The following is a 15,751-nucleotide window of genomic DNA, read 5'->3' as shown; positions in this document are numbered from 1 at the left end:
GACTACAGGAAAAGGCGGGCCCGAACAGGTCCCCATTAACATCGAAGGGGCTGTAGTGGTGCGGGTCTAGAGTTTCAAGTTCCTTGGTGTCCACATCACCAACGAACTTTCATGGTCTAAGCACACCAAGACAGTCATGAAGAGGGCACGACAAAACCTATTCCTCCTCAGGTGACTGAAAAGATTTGTCAGATCCTCAAAAAGTTCTACAGCTGCACCATCGAGAGCATCACCGCCTGGTATGGCAACTGCTCGGCATCTGACCGTAAGGCACTACAGAGGGTAGTGCGTACAGCCCAGTACATCACTGGGGCCAAGCTTCCTGCAATCCAGAACCTATATAATAGGTGGTGTCAGAGGAAAGCCTATAAAATTGTCAGACTCCAGTCACCCAAATCATAGACAGTTTTCTCTGCTACAGCGGTACTGAAGCACCAAGTCTAGGACCAAAAGGCTCCTTAACAGCTTCTACCCCCAAGCGATAAGACTGCTAAACAATTAATCAAGTGGCCACCGGAATACTTACATTGACACCCCCCCCTTCCATTTGTTTTGTACACTGCTTCTACTCGCTGTTTATTACCTCAACTAACCTGTACCCCTGCACACTGACTCGGTACCGGTACCTCTATACATAATATAGCCTCATTATTGTTATTTCATTGTTACTTTTAATTATTTTTTTTACTTTAGTTTATTTTGTAAATCTTTTCTTAACCAACTGCAGTTCAAGAAGAGTTAAGGGCTTGTAGTGAGCATTTCATGGTAAGGTGTACTCTTGTTGTATTTGGCGACTGCAATGTAGTCAGCCTGGAACGCGGCCCATGTCTCTTCCCTTTGCATTGATCATGCCTACTACAGCTCTCAGTTTAGAGTGCACTTGAGACAGGAACCTTATTTTTGTTCCCTTTTCATTGCCTGTTTTGTCAGCTAAGGATCAGCGACATGGAGGAACCTTGAAATCTTAAACCTCTTTGTGCCTTTTGCTTGCGGTGAAGAGGGCTTTTTCAGTAATGTGTAATGAGGCCTGAAGAAGATCCTTTAATGAAGAAATGGCATGACCTTGATTACGCAACCACTTACCGTTTCTGGGTCGTCTTGCTTTATTTTGATCTGTATAATGTCATTACTAGCACATGCATGTAGTAGCATACGTCACTCCTATGTTATATTACATGTCTGCATATCTGGAGCTTTCCTTTCACCCCAAGCAGATTTAAGAACCTGCCCCAATGCATAGTGCCAACTGTAAAGTTTGGTGGGAGGAGGAATAATGGTCTGGGGTTGTTTTCATGGTTCAGGCTGGGCTAGTTCCAGTGAAGGGAAATTATAGACGATTCTGTGCTTCCAACCTTGTGGCAAGAGGTTAGTCCTTTCCTGTTTCAGCATGACAAAATATTTGTATTTTTTTTATTTAACCAGGCAAGTCAGTTAAGAACTAATTCTGTATGGACCTCGCTTTGTGGGCTCCCAAGTGGCGCAGCGGTCTACTGCATCACTACAGCACCTGGTTTGAATCCAGGCTGCATCACATCCGGCCGTGGGAATATGGGAATAGGGCGGCTAAACCCATATCGTCATGACGTCCTACCCCGGCTAAACCCAGACGAAGCAGGACCAGTTGTGCGCCGTCCTATGGGACTCTCAATCACAGCCGGATGTGATGCAGCCTGGATTCGAACCAGGTGCTGTAGTGATGCCTCTTGCACTGAGATGCAGTGCCTTAGACCGCTGCGCCACTTGGGAGCCATACAGAAAGGTCCATACAGAAATGGTTTGTCGAGATCGGTGTGGAAGACCTCAACCACATCGAACACCTTTGGGATGAATTGGAGCGCTGACTGCGAGCCAGACCTAATCACCCTACATCAGTGCCCGACCTCACTAATGCTCTTGTGGCTGAATGGAAGCAAGTCCCTGCAGCAATATTCTAACACCTAGTGGAAAGCCTTCCCAGGAAGAGTGGAGGCTGTTATAGCAGCAATATTCTAACACCTAGTGGAAAGCCTTCCCAAAAGTGTGGAGGCTGTTATAGCAGCAATATTCTAACACCTAGTGGAAAGTCTTCCCAGGAAGAGTGGAGGCTGTTATAGCAGCAATATTCTAACACCTAGTGGAAAGCCTTCCCAGGAAGAGTGGAGGCTGTTATAGCAGCAATATTCTAACACCTAGTGGAAAGCCTTCCCAGGAAGAGTGGAGGCTGTTATAGCAGCAAAATTCTAACACCTAGTGGAAAGCCTTCCCAGGAAGAGTGGAGGCTGTTATAGCAGCAAAGCGGGGACCAACTCCATATTAATGTCCATGATTTTGGAATGAGATCCTTGACGAGCAGGTGTCCACATACCTTTGGTCATGTAGTGTAGTATAGGACAAAATGCATCACTTCTCTGCCCCTTTGCTATAGTGTGGTAGGGTAATCAGACCAAAATGCTTGTTACAAGCTACTATCTCTACAGTGCTGTTATATCAAATCTTTATAGCCTATGGTTTGGAGATGACAGCCTAGTAGACAGAAGCATGTCTAATCTACGAAATATATGATCAACTATTTGATTTTGTCTGTTAAGCTGTGTGCACTGAACTGACATGCATGATTGTTGCTGACACTCCGATGTTCAGATGAAGGGGATTTTTTTTTAAATGACGGTTTGATGGTATTTTATCTTTTTGAATTGATAAAAGTTCTACATTTGTTTTATGAGTAGTACGTGAACCTAGGGTGACACCACATACAGTTGAAGTCGGAAGTTTACATACACCTTAGCCAAATACATTTAAACTAAATTTTTCACAGTTCCTGACATTTAATCCAAGTAAAAATTCCCTGTCTTAGGTCAGTTAGGATCACCACTTTATTTTAAGAATGTGAAATGTCAGAATAATATTAGAGAGAATGATTTATTTCAGCTTTTATTTCTTTCATGACATTCCCAGTGGGTCAGAAGTTTACAAGCACTCAATTAGTATTTTGTAGCATTGCCTTTGAATTGTTTAACTTGGGTCAAATGTTTCGGCTAGCCTTCCACGAGCTTCCCACAATAAGTTGGGTAAATTTTGTCCCGTTCCTCCTGACAGAGCTGGTGTAACTGAGTCAGGTATGTAAGGCCTCCTTGCTCGCACAAGTTTTTTCAGATCTGCCCACAAATGTTCTGTAGGATTGAGGTCAGGGCTTTCTGATGGCCACTCCAATACCTTGACTTTGTTGTCCTTAAGCCATTTTGCCACAACTTTGGAAGTAGGCTTGGGGTCATTGTCCATTTGGAAGACCCATTTGCGTCCAAGCTTTAACTTCTTGACTGATGTCTTGAGATGTTGCTTCAATATATCCACATCATTTCCCCCCCTCATGTATTTTGTGAAGTGCACCAGTCCCTCCTGCAGCAAAGCACCCCCACAACATGATGCTGCCACCCTCGTGCTTCACGGTTAGGATGGTGTTCTTCTGCTTGCAAGCCTCCCCCTTTTTCCTCCAAACATAACGATGGTCATTATGGCCAAGCAGTTCTATTTTTTGTTTCATCAGACCAGAGGACATTTCTCCAAAGAATACGATCTTTGTCCTCATGTGCAATTGCAAACCGTAGTCTGGCTTTTTTATGGCGGTTTTGGAGCAGTGGCTTCTTCCTTGCTGAGCGGCCTTTGAGGTTATGTCGATGTAGGGCTTGTTTTACTGTGGATATAAATACTTTTGTACCCGTTTCCTCCAGTATCTTCACAAGGTCCTTTGCTGTTGTTCTGGGATTGATTTGCACTTTTCGCACCAAAGTACGTTCATCTCTAGGATGCAGAATGCGTCTCCTTCCTGAGCAGTATGATGGCTGTGTGGTCACATGGTGTTTATACTTGCGTACTACTGTTTGTACAGATGAACGTGGTACCTTTAGGCATTTGGAAATTGCTTCCAAGGATGAACCAGACTTCTGGAGGTCTACACATGTCTTCTTGATTTATTTTGATTTTCCCGTTATGTCAAGTAAAGAGGAAGTGAGTTTGAAGGCAGGCCTTGAAATACATCCACAGGTACACCTCCAATAGGCCAATTGACATAATTTGATTCAGTCAGAAGCTTCTTAAGCCATGACATTTTCTGGAATCTTCCAAGCTGTTTAAAGGCACAGTCAACTTAGTGTATGTAAACTTCTGACCCACTGGAATTGTGATACAGTGAATTATAAGTGAAATAATCTGTCTGTAAACAGTTGTTGTAAAAATGACTTGAGTCATGCACAAAGTAGATGTCCTAACTGACTTGCCAAACTATTGTTTTTTAACAATAGATTTGTGGAGTGGTTGAAAAACGAGTTTTAATGACTCCAACTTAAGTGTATGTAAACTTCCATCTTCAACTGTACATACATACATTCTAAGTGATTTTCAATGGGTCTTTCTCCATTCTTTATACTGTTCAACCCAATTTTTTAAAAATACATTTCTGCATTTCCTGTGCTCATTTATGGTAATTTCCACACTGCGATGTAGGGCTGCAAGATATGGGGCAAACAATCTAGGCCTTATTTTTAACCAAATGTTGCAGTTGCGATTTGACACTTAGGTGAACTGTTGGAATCATAAAAATATAATAATTATTATAATTATATAATTAATTTAATAGTGGGCACTTTGAATACAGTCTTTGACATGACAACGAATGAAAATGCCAGGGAGGAGTTATTGTGACAGGGTAGGAACCAAAGAGAAAGATCACATCGCGTCATTGGATGGCTGGGTGCCAGCAGCGTTTTGCATGCGCCAACAGAAGTGGAGCAGACATTTTCTCTCTCTCCTATTGAAGAAGCTATCGTCCGGTTGAAATATTATCAATTATATATTGTAAAAGCAACCCGAGGATTGATTATAAAAAACGTTTGACATGTTTCTAACTTTACGGATACTATTTGGAATTTTCAACTGCCCGGTCGTGACCGCTCGAGCCTGTGGAATTCTGAACATAACGCGCCAACCAAATGGAGGTATTTTGGATATAAAAATTATCTTTATGCAACAAAAGGAACATTTATTGTGTAACTGGGAGTCTCGTGAGTGCAAACATCCGAAGATCATCAAAGGTAAGCTATTCATTTTATTGCTTTTCTTACTTTTGTGACCAATCTACTTGGCTGCTAGCTGTTTGTAATGTTTTGTCTGCTGAGAGAGATATCCTTAAATAAACGCTTGGTATGCTTTTGCCGAAAAGCTTTTTTGAAATCTGACACGCCAGGTGGATTAACAACGAGCTAAACTGTGTTTTGCTATATTGCACTTGTAATTTCATGAAAATTAAATATTTTTAGTCATTTTATTTTAATTTGGTGCTCTGCAATTCGGCGGATGTTGACGAAAATTATCCTGCTAACGGGATGGGTGCATCAAGAAGTTAAAGTAATTTTTACCCATATGTTTTTGGGCTCATTTCTGGAGGTGATCATTATGTTTTAAGTGTTATCATAATTTTATTTTCATACATTTTGAGTAGAATGTCTGTTTAAAAAGTCACCAGAACTGAGCTTCAGTCCTTCTATATGGGACCCCGGACTCACTGTTACTTCAGGAATTCAACCAGTGTTCTCATTAAATGTGAGTAATGTGATTAAGTGTGTGTCTGTAACTGTGACATGCTCAATTTGGCTACACCATTGTAGTGTATATTTTAAGCAGGCATTATGAGAACCCAGGGGTCCTGACTGAAGTGTCACCAGCGTTCTGTTCTTTCCACAGCTCTGGGATGTGCGTGTGTAAGACAGGCGTATACGGTGACAAGTGTGACGATTGCCACCCAGGTTTCTTCCGGTTCAGCAGCACGGGTTGCCAGCCATGCCAGTGCAATAATCACTCCAGCTACTGCCACCCACAATCAGGTGAGTCACCCTCGCTGTGCCCAAGGTTGAAACAAATGTCTGCCATGGCCTCTACTCTATGCCTGGGCTGTGCAGACTGCAGAGAAGCCACACATTTGCACAGATGCAGAAATGCATTAAGCAAACTAACTTTTATTAATCAAATTAACTCTAGGGAAGCATTTTCCATGAAATCATATTCGTAACATGTCCCCAACAGAGCTGTTTATGCAGTTAACACAAAACAGCATTAGTTGTAATGTAACGGTAAAAAAAACTGCCATATTGACTTCTCCTCCGGAGAGATTCACTCCCATGCTGCCTGCTGACAGACTGTTTGGGGAGTTGCAGGGATTTGATTTGTATTCACACTGTGTGATATTGCCTTGGCCTTAAAAGAAAAAAGAAAAAATCTGTCGGCTGTTAAAATGAGTTTGTCGACCACAGCCAACGTAGCTCCCATTCCGCTAATGAGGAAATGCCAGAGTCATCACTCCGCTGCAATCACTGTGATAAGCATTTTCGCCTGTTCCCTTTCGCTTTTCCATGGTTCACAGCTGGGCAGAATGGCAGGCCTAAGTACGTGCAGCATGATAAGCAAATTACGCACCTTTCCTCCTACACACATTAATGAGTATAGATCTGTATATAATGACGAGATGCCGATGCCCTAACAATGGGAGTGGTTGTCCCAAAGGCGGAAAGGCAGGTGACAATTGTAGGGCCAAAATAAGCCCATAGAAACGCATTGGGCATATTTTTGGACAGATTTTGGCGAGAGTGAAATCTCTCGATTTGCATTTTCCTCTCTGTTTACACACACACATCTTCTCTGTTTACACACACATGCCGAGCCCCTACCCCCGCCACTCACAGCAACAAAGATGAGAGATCACTTCTTCCCCTCTGACAAATGGTTTCAGTTCACTATTTGCATTTGAGATTTGGTCGAACAGAATCGGTCATATGGAGACCCAAACACATTGTCATTATTTTACTGTATTAGAGTTAACCTTTCTAACGAATGTTTACGTCTCAACTCATCAGATTACATGCCGAGCAGACACTACTAAAACGGGAGTATCAAACAACTTTGATTTTCGAAAATTAATGCTCACTTTGTCGCGCACGGCTTTGCGGTACCACGTACCCGTTATACTAGCTGTCTAGTCTGTGTTTTAGAAACACAATTATATAAGGAATTGGCAACTCGTTCTCATTCTGAGAAATAAGGTAGGCCACTTGATTTCAACATCTGAACAAAGTGTACAGGTTAGCATCCTTTTAAACACTTTGAGACGGACAGAAGGGTGTGTTCATAACCATTCAACTGTTCTGCCTTGTTAGCTATCAAATGGATCAAAGTTGGCTAAACTAGAAATATAAATATTAGTTGGCTACTCGCTATCACGTGGGCTTGTGCTTGAGAGATTGTTTGAGACCTGTGTTAATTTCCTATAATGCCTTACACAAGAAGTTAGAATTGGGCTGTTAGAGAATGTGCATTATGCTTGGTTCAAAAAAGCAGCTTAAACTATTTTGATAAAATATACTGAACATAAATATAAATGCAACGTGTAAAGTATTGGTCCCATGAGCTGAAATATCCCAGACATTTTCCATACGCTCAAGAAGCATATTTCAAATGTTGTGCACACCTGACAGGTGTGGAATATCAAGAATATTAAGCTGATTAAACAGCATGATTTAATTAAGCAATAATGTCAGAGGCGGTGTGGTATGTGGCCAATATACCATGGCTAAGGGCTGTTCTTAGGCACAACGCAACGCATGGTCACCAATGTAATTAGAGCAGTAAAACTAAATGTTTTATCATACCCATATGGTATACGGTCTGATATACCATGGCTGTCAGCCAATCAGTATTCAGGGCTCGAACCACCCAGTTTATAATCAGGGACAATAAAAGGCCACTCTAAAATGTGCAGTTTGTCACACAACCCAATGCCACAGATGTCTCAAGTTTTGAGGGAGCGTGCAGTTGGCATGCTGACTGCAGGATTATCACCAGAGCTGTTGCCAGAAAACTGAATGCTCAATAAAACGTTGTTTTAGAGAATTTGGCATTATGTCCAACAGGCCTCACAACCGTAGACCACGTGTAACCAGGCAGTGGGTGGGCCTGGCTTCCAAGTGGGTATGTCTATGCCCTCCCAGGCCCACCCATGGCTACACCCCTGCCCAGTCATGTGAAGTCCATAGATTAGGGCCTTATTCATCTATTTCAATTTACTGATATCCTTATATGAACTGTAATTCAGTAAAATCATTGAAATTGTTGCATGTTGTTTTTATATTTTTGTTCAGTATAATTCAATTATTAGTGGGTCTTATGGTTGTGGAAGGCTTATATTAAGCCTAGGTATAATTTCACAAGCCCTGAATTCATTAGATTATTGACAACTGTTTTAAATGCAGTGTATTTGACTTTTAGTTGTACAACAAAGCTAATATATAGAACTTTTTTTTTAATCGAAATATACATTGCCTTCAGGAAGTATTCAGAACCCTTGCCTTTTTCTACATTTCGTTACGTTACAGCCTTATTCTGAAATGGATTGAATAAAACAATTTCCACAGCAAGCTACACAAAATGCCCCATAATGACAAAGCAAAAACAGGTTTTTGGAAATGTTTGCACATTTATTAAAAATAAAAAACATTCCTTATTTACATAAGTATTCAGACCCTTTGCTATGAGACTCGAAATTGAGCTCAGGTGCATCCTGTTTCCATTAATAATCCTTGAGATGTTTCTACAACTTGATTGGAGTCCACCTGTTGTAAATTCAATTGATTGGACACAGGCCAAAAACCAAGCCATGAGGTCAAAGGAATTGTCCGTAGCGCTCTGAGACAGGATTGTGTCGAGGCACAGATCTAGGGAAGGGTACCAAAACATTTCTGCAGCATTGAAGGTTCCCAAGAACACAGTGGCCTCCATTCTTAAATGGAAGAAGTTTGGAACCACCAAGACTCTTCCTAGAGCTGGTTGCCTGGCAAAACGGAGCAATCAGGGGAGAAGGGCCTTGGTCAGGGAGGTGACCAAGTTCCCGATGGTCATTCTGACAGAGCTCTAGAATTTATCTGTGGAGATGGGAGAACCTTCCAGAAGGACAACCATCCCTGCAGCACTCCACCACCAGCCTTTATGGTAGAGTGGCCAGACATAAGCCACTCCTCAGTAAAAGGCACATGAGAGCCTGCTTGGAGTTTGCCAAAAAGGCACCTAAAGACTCTCAGACCATGAGAAACAAGATTCTCTGGTCTGATGAAACCAAGATTGAATGCCAAGCGTCACGTCTGGGGGAAACTTGGCACCTTCCCCTTGGTGAAGCATGGTGGCAGCATCATGCTGTGGGGATGTTTTTCAGCTGCAGGGACTGGGAGACTACTCAAGATCGAGGCAAAGATTAACGGGGCAATGTACAGAGATCCTTGAAGAAAACCTGCTCCAGAGCGCTCAGGACTTCAGATTAGGGCAAAGGTTCACCTTCCAACAGGACAACGACCCTAAGCACACAGCCAAGACACTGCAGGAGTGGCTTCGGGACAAATCTCTGAATGTCCTTGAGTGGCCCAGCCAGAGCCTGGACTTGAACCCGATCGAACATCTCTGCAGAGACCTGAAAATAGCTGTGCAGCTACGGTCCCCATCCAACCTGACAGAGCTTGAGGATCTGCAGAGAAGAATGGGAGAAACTCCCAAAATACAGCTATGCGAAGCTTGTAAGCGTCCTACCCAAGAAGACTCGAGGCTGTAATCGCTGCCAAAGGTGCTTCAACAAAGTACTGAGTAAAGGGTCTGAATTCTTATGTAAATGTGATTTTTCAGTTTTTTTTATAAATTACCCAAAGTTTTTTTTTTTTTTTTGCTTTGTCATTATTGTGTGTAGATTGATGACAGGGGAAAACAATTTAATCAATTTTAGAATAAGGCAGTAACCTAACAAAACGTATAAAAAGTCAAGGGGTTCGAATACTTTCCGAAGGTACTGTATATCATGAATCGCCCATAAGTTAAAAAAAACTCTGATATTTTGGCCATACTGTATCACCCAGCCCTACGGTATACACAAGGCACTCATAATACCAGTCATGTGAGTGTTGCAGTGTCATTCATAACGCCCTTTATAACACATCACTGGTCTACGACTATTATGGACCTGTTTTGACTTTCTGTGTATATTGGGCCTTGGCCACACACTGTGTTGTCAAATAGAGAAATGCATCAATTTAGAGACAGTAGCCAAGTTAATGCCATGGTAACGATACTGTTTTGTGAGTGTTGATCTGGACAACGATAACTGCATCTATACAGAAGAGGAAGTAGTACCGATACCCTCCCAGCTCATGTAGACTACCATGAAGTAGCATACATTTCAAGCTTATGCAATGCTTTTCAATGCTTGAATGCTAGTCTTGAGTCATACAATCAATATTCTTCACGAGGGTTGAAAAATCCAGAAATCCTAGATGGAGGATTCCTGGAATGAGGAGGGAGTAAGAAGGGAGGGACTCCTCCTCTCACCAGAATTTCGACTGCTTGCCGCCCCAGCCTTAGAATAGGGTGTGTACTGTACGGTCCAGTTACTCATCTTTCTCACTCTCAGATCACCCGTGACCTCTAGCCTGGTCCCAGATCTGATGCCATGGGAGTTGGCTATATAGTACAAACACACCAGGCCTTCTGAGCACAGGTCAGAATAGCAGAACTCTCCGGAGAGCTGGTTGCCTCAGTGGGCCTAGGGCAGTCACCATCTTTGAATACAGGACATGAACAGGAGACCTAATGATCCATCGCCATCTTTGTTCTGGGTCCCAGGGGATGCCAGGGGGCCTTGTGTAGGAAAATCCCCAGCGGAGGTGTCTTACAAGGAGGTTTGTCTTGGTAGACACAGCCCCTTTGATCCCTGCCTTCAAAGACGGATTGGAATAAAAGACACCCTTGCCTAGTGCCTCCTAAGCTCATACCATTATGTCTCTTTGTGTGTCAGACTGTCGGGGAAATATGCTCTTCATCTGGTGTGCTGCTACTACTACGGAGAAGCAGTTCGAGGCCAATGTATAAGAAAAATTGGATGTCAAGACTGAAAGCTCAAAGCAATCGAACCTCCATTGCGGTATTTACACAGGCATTTTCTTGCCATGATCAAACAAAATCTCAGAATGGTTTGCCATTGTAAAAACCTACTGATTTTAAGATCACTTTATTGGTCAATTGCACTCAAGGTCAAACTGTAATTTGACTTCCGCTTGTAATTCAACCCTTCCGAAAGGCACACATGCAAACACATACAGGTTTTTTGAGAGTTGCTGGGGGCTGTTGTGGGGGGTTAAGTGCCTTTCTCAATGAAACAATGGCAGGCAATGGCATCTAGGATTTGATACCAGAAACCCTCTGGTTGCCAGCTCACGTCCCGACAGATTTTTCCCGATGGACCCGGGATTTGAACTGGCAAACCTCCGGTTGCTGGCTCAACTCATTGATCACTAGGCCACCTGCCACTCAACTGATGCTACCAGTTAGAGCCTACCATGGAGGACAATATCAGAATGACAGGTGGGCAGATGTGAACAAGACACTGCGATAATAATAGTAATATAATGTTATTCTTAACAATTTATGGACTCAGAGCATTTCCCTTAAAAATATTAAAACCTGGTGGTGGAGACCAGGGAAGGAGGTTGCACAGCGGTATAATGTACTCCCACTACTGTACTTTAAATATACCACAACTATAACCTGTGGTCCCCATCACCACATGCAATGACTTCGGCATAGTTAGTCCTACTATGTAAGCCAAAATACCAGATGTGGGTTCAACTACTAAACTCTGCAAAAAAAGAAGCATCCTCTCACTGTCAACTGCGTTTATTTTCAGGAAACTTAATATGTGTAAATATTTGTATGAACATAACAATATTCAACAACTGAGACATAAACTGAACAAGTTCCATAGACATGTCACTAACAGAAATTGAATAATGTGTCCCTGAACAAAGGGGGGTCAAAATCAAAAGTAACAGTCAGTATCTGGTGTGGCCACCACCTGCATTAAGTACTGCAGTGCATCTCCTACTCATGGAGTGAACCAGATTTTCCAGTTCTTGCTGTGAGATGTTACACCACTCTTCCACCAAGGCACCTGCAAGTTCCCGGACATTTCTGGGGGGAATGGCCCTAGCCCTCACCCTCCGATCCAACAGGTCCTAGACGTGCTCAATGGAATTGAGATCCGGGCTCTTCGCTGGCCATGGCAGAACACTGACATTCCTGTTTTGCAGGAAATCATGCACAGAGCGAGCAGTATGGCTGGTGGCATTGTCATGCTGGAGGGTCATGTCAGGATGAGCCTGCAGGAAGGGTACCACATGAGGGAGGAGGATGTCTTCGCTGTAACGCACAGCGTTGAGATTAACTGCAATGACAACAAGCTCAGTCCGATGATGCTGTGACACATTGCCCCAGACCATGACGGACCCTCCACCTCCAAATCTATCCCGCTCCAGAGTACATGCCTCGGTGTAACGCTCATTCCTTCGACGATAGACGCGAATCCGACCATCACCTCTGGTGAGACAAAACTGTGACTCGTCAGTGAAGAGCACTTTTTGACAGTCCTTTCTGGTCCAACGGCGGTGGGTTCGCCTATTGCGGACAGTCTGAGCACTGATGGAGGGATTGTGCTTTCCATGTATAACTCGGGCAGTTGTTGTTGCCATCCTGTACCTGTCCCGCAGGTGTGATGTTCGGATGTACCGATCCTGTGCAGGTGTTGTTACACTTGGTCTGCCACTGCGAGGACGATCAGCTGTCCATCCTGTCTCCCTGTAGCGCTGTACGGACTTTGCAATTTATTGCCCTGGCCACATCTGCAGTCCGCATGCCTCCTTACAGCATTCCTAAGGCACGTTCAGGCAGATGAACAGGGACCCTGGGCATCTTTCTTTTGGTGTTTTTTAGAGTCAGTAGAAAGGCCTCTTTAGTGTCCTAAGTTTTCATAACTGTGACCTTAATTGCCTATAGTCTGTAAGCTGTTAGTGTCTGAACGACCGTTCCACAGGTGCATGTTCATTAATTGTTTATGGTTCATTGAACAAGCATGGGAAACAGATTTTAAACCCTTTACAATGAAGATCTGTGAAGTTATTTACATTTTTTACGAATTATCTTTGAAAGACAGGGTCCTAAAAAAGGGACGTTTCTTTTTTGCTGAGTTTATTTGAAATCATTTCAAATACACTACATGACCAATCACTACATGACATCTCATTCCAAAATCCTGGGCATTAATATGGAGTGTTTGCTGCTATAACAGCCTCCACTCTTCTGGGAAGGCTTTCCGCTAGATGTTGGAATATTGCTGCGGGGCTTGCTTCCATTCAGCCAGAAGAGCATTAGTAAGGTTGTGCACTGATTTTAATTGATTAAGCCTGGCTTGCAGTCCATGTTCCAATTCATCCCAAAGGTTTCAATGATGTTGAGGTCAGGGCTCTGTGCCGGCCAGTCAAGTTCTTCCACACCGATCTCTACAAACCATTTTTGTATGGACCTCACTTTGTGCATGGGGGCATTGTCATGCTGAAACCGGAAAGGACCTTCCCCAAACTGTTTCCACAAAGTTGGAAGCACAGAATCTTCTCAAAAGTAATTGTATGCTGTAGCGTTAAGATTTCCCTCCACTGGAATTAAGGGTCCTAGCCCAAACCATGAAAAACAGCCCCAGACCATTATTCCTCATCCACCAAACTTTACAGTTGGCACTATGCATTTGGCCATGTAGTGTTCTCCTGTCTGACTGCCAGGGAACGCGTTTCCACTGCTTTAGAGTCCAATGGCGGCGAGCTTTACACCACTCCAGCCGACTCTTGGCGATGCGCATGGTGATCTTAGGCTTGCCTGCGGCTGCTCTTCCATGGAAACCCATTTCATGAAGCTCTTGTGCTGACATTGCTTCCGGAGGCAATTTGGAACTCTAGTGAATGTTGCAGCCGAGGACCGACCATTTTTATGTTCTATGCTCTTCAGCACTCGGTGGTCCCGTTCTGGGAGCTTGTATGGCATACCACTTCACGGCTTAGCCGTTGTTGCTCCAGGACGTTTCCACTTCACAATAACAGCACTTACAGTTGACCAGGGCAGCTCTAGCAGGGCAGAAATTTGACAAACCAACTTGTTGGAAAGGTGGCATCCTATGACGGTGCCATGTTGAAAGTCACTGAGCTCTTCGGTAAGGACATTCTACTGCCAATGTTTGTCTATGGAGATTGCATGGCTGTGTGCTCGATTTTTTTATTATTATTATTATTTTTTGCAACTGTCAGCAACAGGTTTGACTGAAATAGCCAAATCCGCTAATTTGAAGGCGTGTCCACATACTTTTGTATATGTAGTCTACTTCAGTGGTGCTTGATTGAGCTTGCATGTTGCAATGGAACCAATTAATAAGTCCCTCACATGCAAACCCTGTCCCCTGGCACACCAGGTGAAATAAAATGTTCTGATATATACAGAGCTCAACTGAGTAAACTAACAGCAAAGTCTGACACTAAAAACGACTGCTATTAGTTTAGGGGGTCCATAGGGCCCAAAGAGCAAAACTTTTTCCGAGCCAGCTGGTCAGCTTTACGACTTCAACTGATGTGGGTTTTTCTATTGGCATTCATTCACTTTCAAGAGCAACAGAACATTGTAATCCTACCACCTCACCAGCCACTACTGTGAGGCTTAGCCCTATGCTGAAAGCAGTGGCCTGATTGAGTAGCATGATCATGTGGCTGTTGCCAAGCCTCTGTCCAAATCAATATACCTGTCTACAATGAAGTCATCCTGTCCACAATTAGGTCAGTCAGATAAGGCCAACTGTCACGAAGCAATCAGGTGTTAAATAGATATATATTAGCAGAGGGATTTGTCGTGGTGAAAAAGGTGCTTAAGCACTGAACCGCCGTCGGCGTGGCGAATAACCTAAACCCGCTACTGCTAACAATGCTAATTTAGCATGATACTTGCTCCTCGTAGTTGAGATGCTTTCTTGCTTCTAGCAAATAATGTAATTTTACAGTTTTAAGTTTAATGGGGTCCTTAGAACTAAACAATAGATCAAATTTAGATTTGAGTTGTAGTGGAATGCCTGTGAGGGGAATATCAGGCCTATAGCAGGGCGGGCTTGTTTCAACAGCTCATCACTAAGTGATTATGTTAATTTGATTAGGTTCACTTATTAATTCACCGTCTCTTATGAAGGGGGGAAAGTATGCAAAAATCCAGTTTTTCCCAAGAAATTCGATTTCACCTTGAAAATGACTGTTACTTTGTGGGAAATTCTTGTTACTTAGTACTGCCTATACTTGCCATATTCCGTAGGCTAGTTTATGTTCAGACTGTATGTAACATTATAGAAGTTCTCCTGTTGGGATCCTAATGAAAGCACTAGGGCTGTCCCCGTGTCTTTTCTTTCAACGACAATCGATTGGTCAAAATTAAAACGTATTTTTCCATATATAGACACATCCTAGGTGTTTTTAATAAAATCAACTACATGTAGGCTACTGAACTTTTCTGATGCTTTAATAACCACACTGTTTGATTAAGTAATTAAGACCCACAAATTACTTGAGGAAACCAGAGATTAAGATCTTGAAGTTGCTGGTAATAGGCTACACCAGCAGTCAACAACCTTTTCCATTTGGATTGCCAATTTAGCTTAACATTTCTACCCTTCTGCATGCCAGTTATGATTTTCATATGCAACTTTTCACGGAACAGTTTCATTAAATGTATAATAATCTTTGTATCTCAATCATTTTCTATGGTTAATTTACATTATATCTAAATGAAAATTATACAAATCTAAACGTAACTTTTATTGCCATTGCCAACTATGTAAAAA

The 15,751-nt window shown here is 42.8% G+C and overlaps 1 protein-coding gene across 1 annotated transcript in view; it reads left to right on the top strand.

The window, feature by feature from the left end:
- The window catches only part of si:dkey-220k22.1 (multiple epidermal growth factor-like domains protein 9), an 82,227-nt gene that overhangs the window by 51,452 nt on the left and 15,024 nt on the right, over positions 1-15,751 (top strand). Inside the window, exon 3 of the mRNA XM_036976836.2 lies at positions 5,716-5,855. Coding sequence (XP_036832731.1) covers positions 5,716-5,855 — 140 coding nt within the window. The remainder of the gene's footprint in view (positions 1-5,715; positions 5,856-15,751) is intronic.

This window comes from Oncorhynchus mykiss, chromosome 5 (assembly GCF_057628025.1).
Source record: "Oncorhynchus mykiss isolate SJ-2025 chromosome 5, ASM5762802v1, whole genome shotgun sequence".
Classification (NCBI taxonomy): domain Eukaryota; kingdom Metazoa; phylum Chordata; class Actinopteri; order Salmoniformes; family Salmonidae; genus Oncorhynchus; species Oncorhynchus mykiss.
Note: the sequence above shows the minus strand (reverse complement) of the source record. Positions and strands in the feature narration are given on the sequence as shown.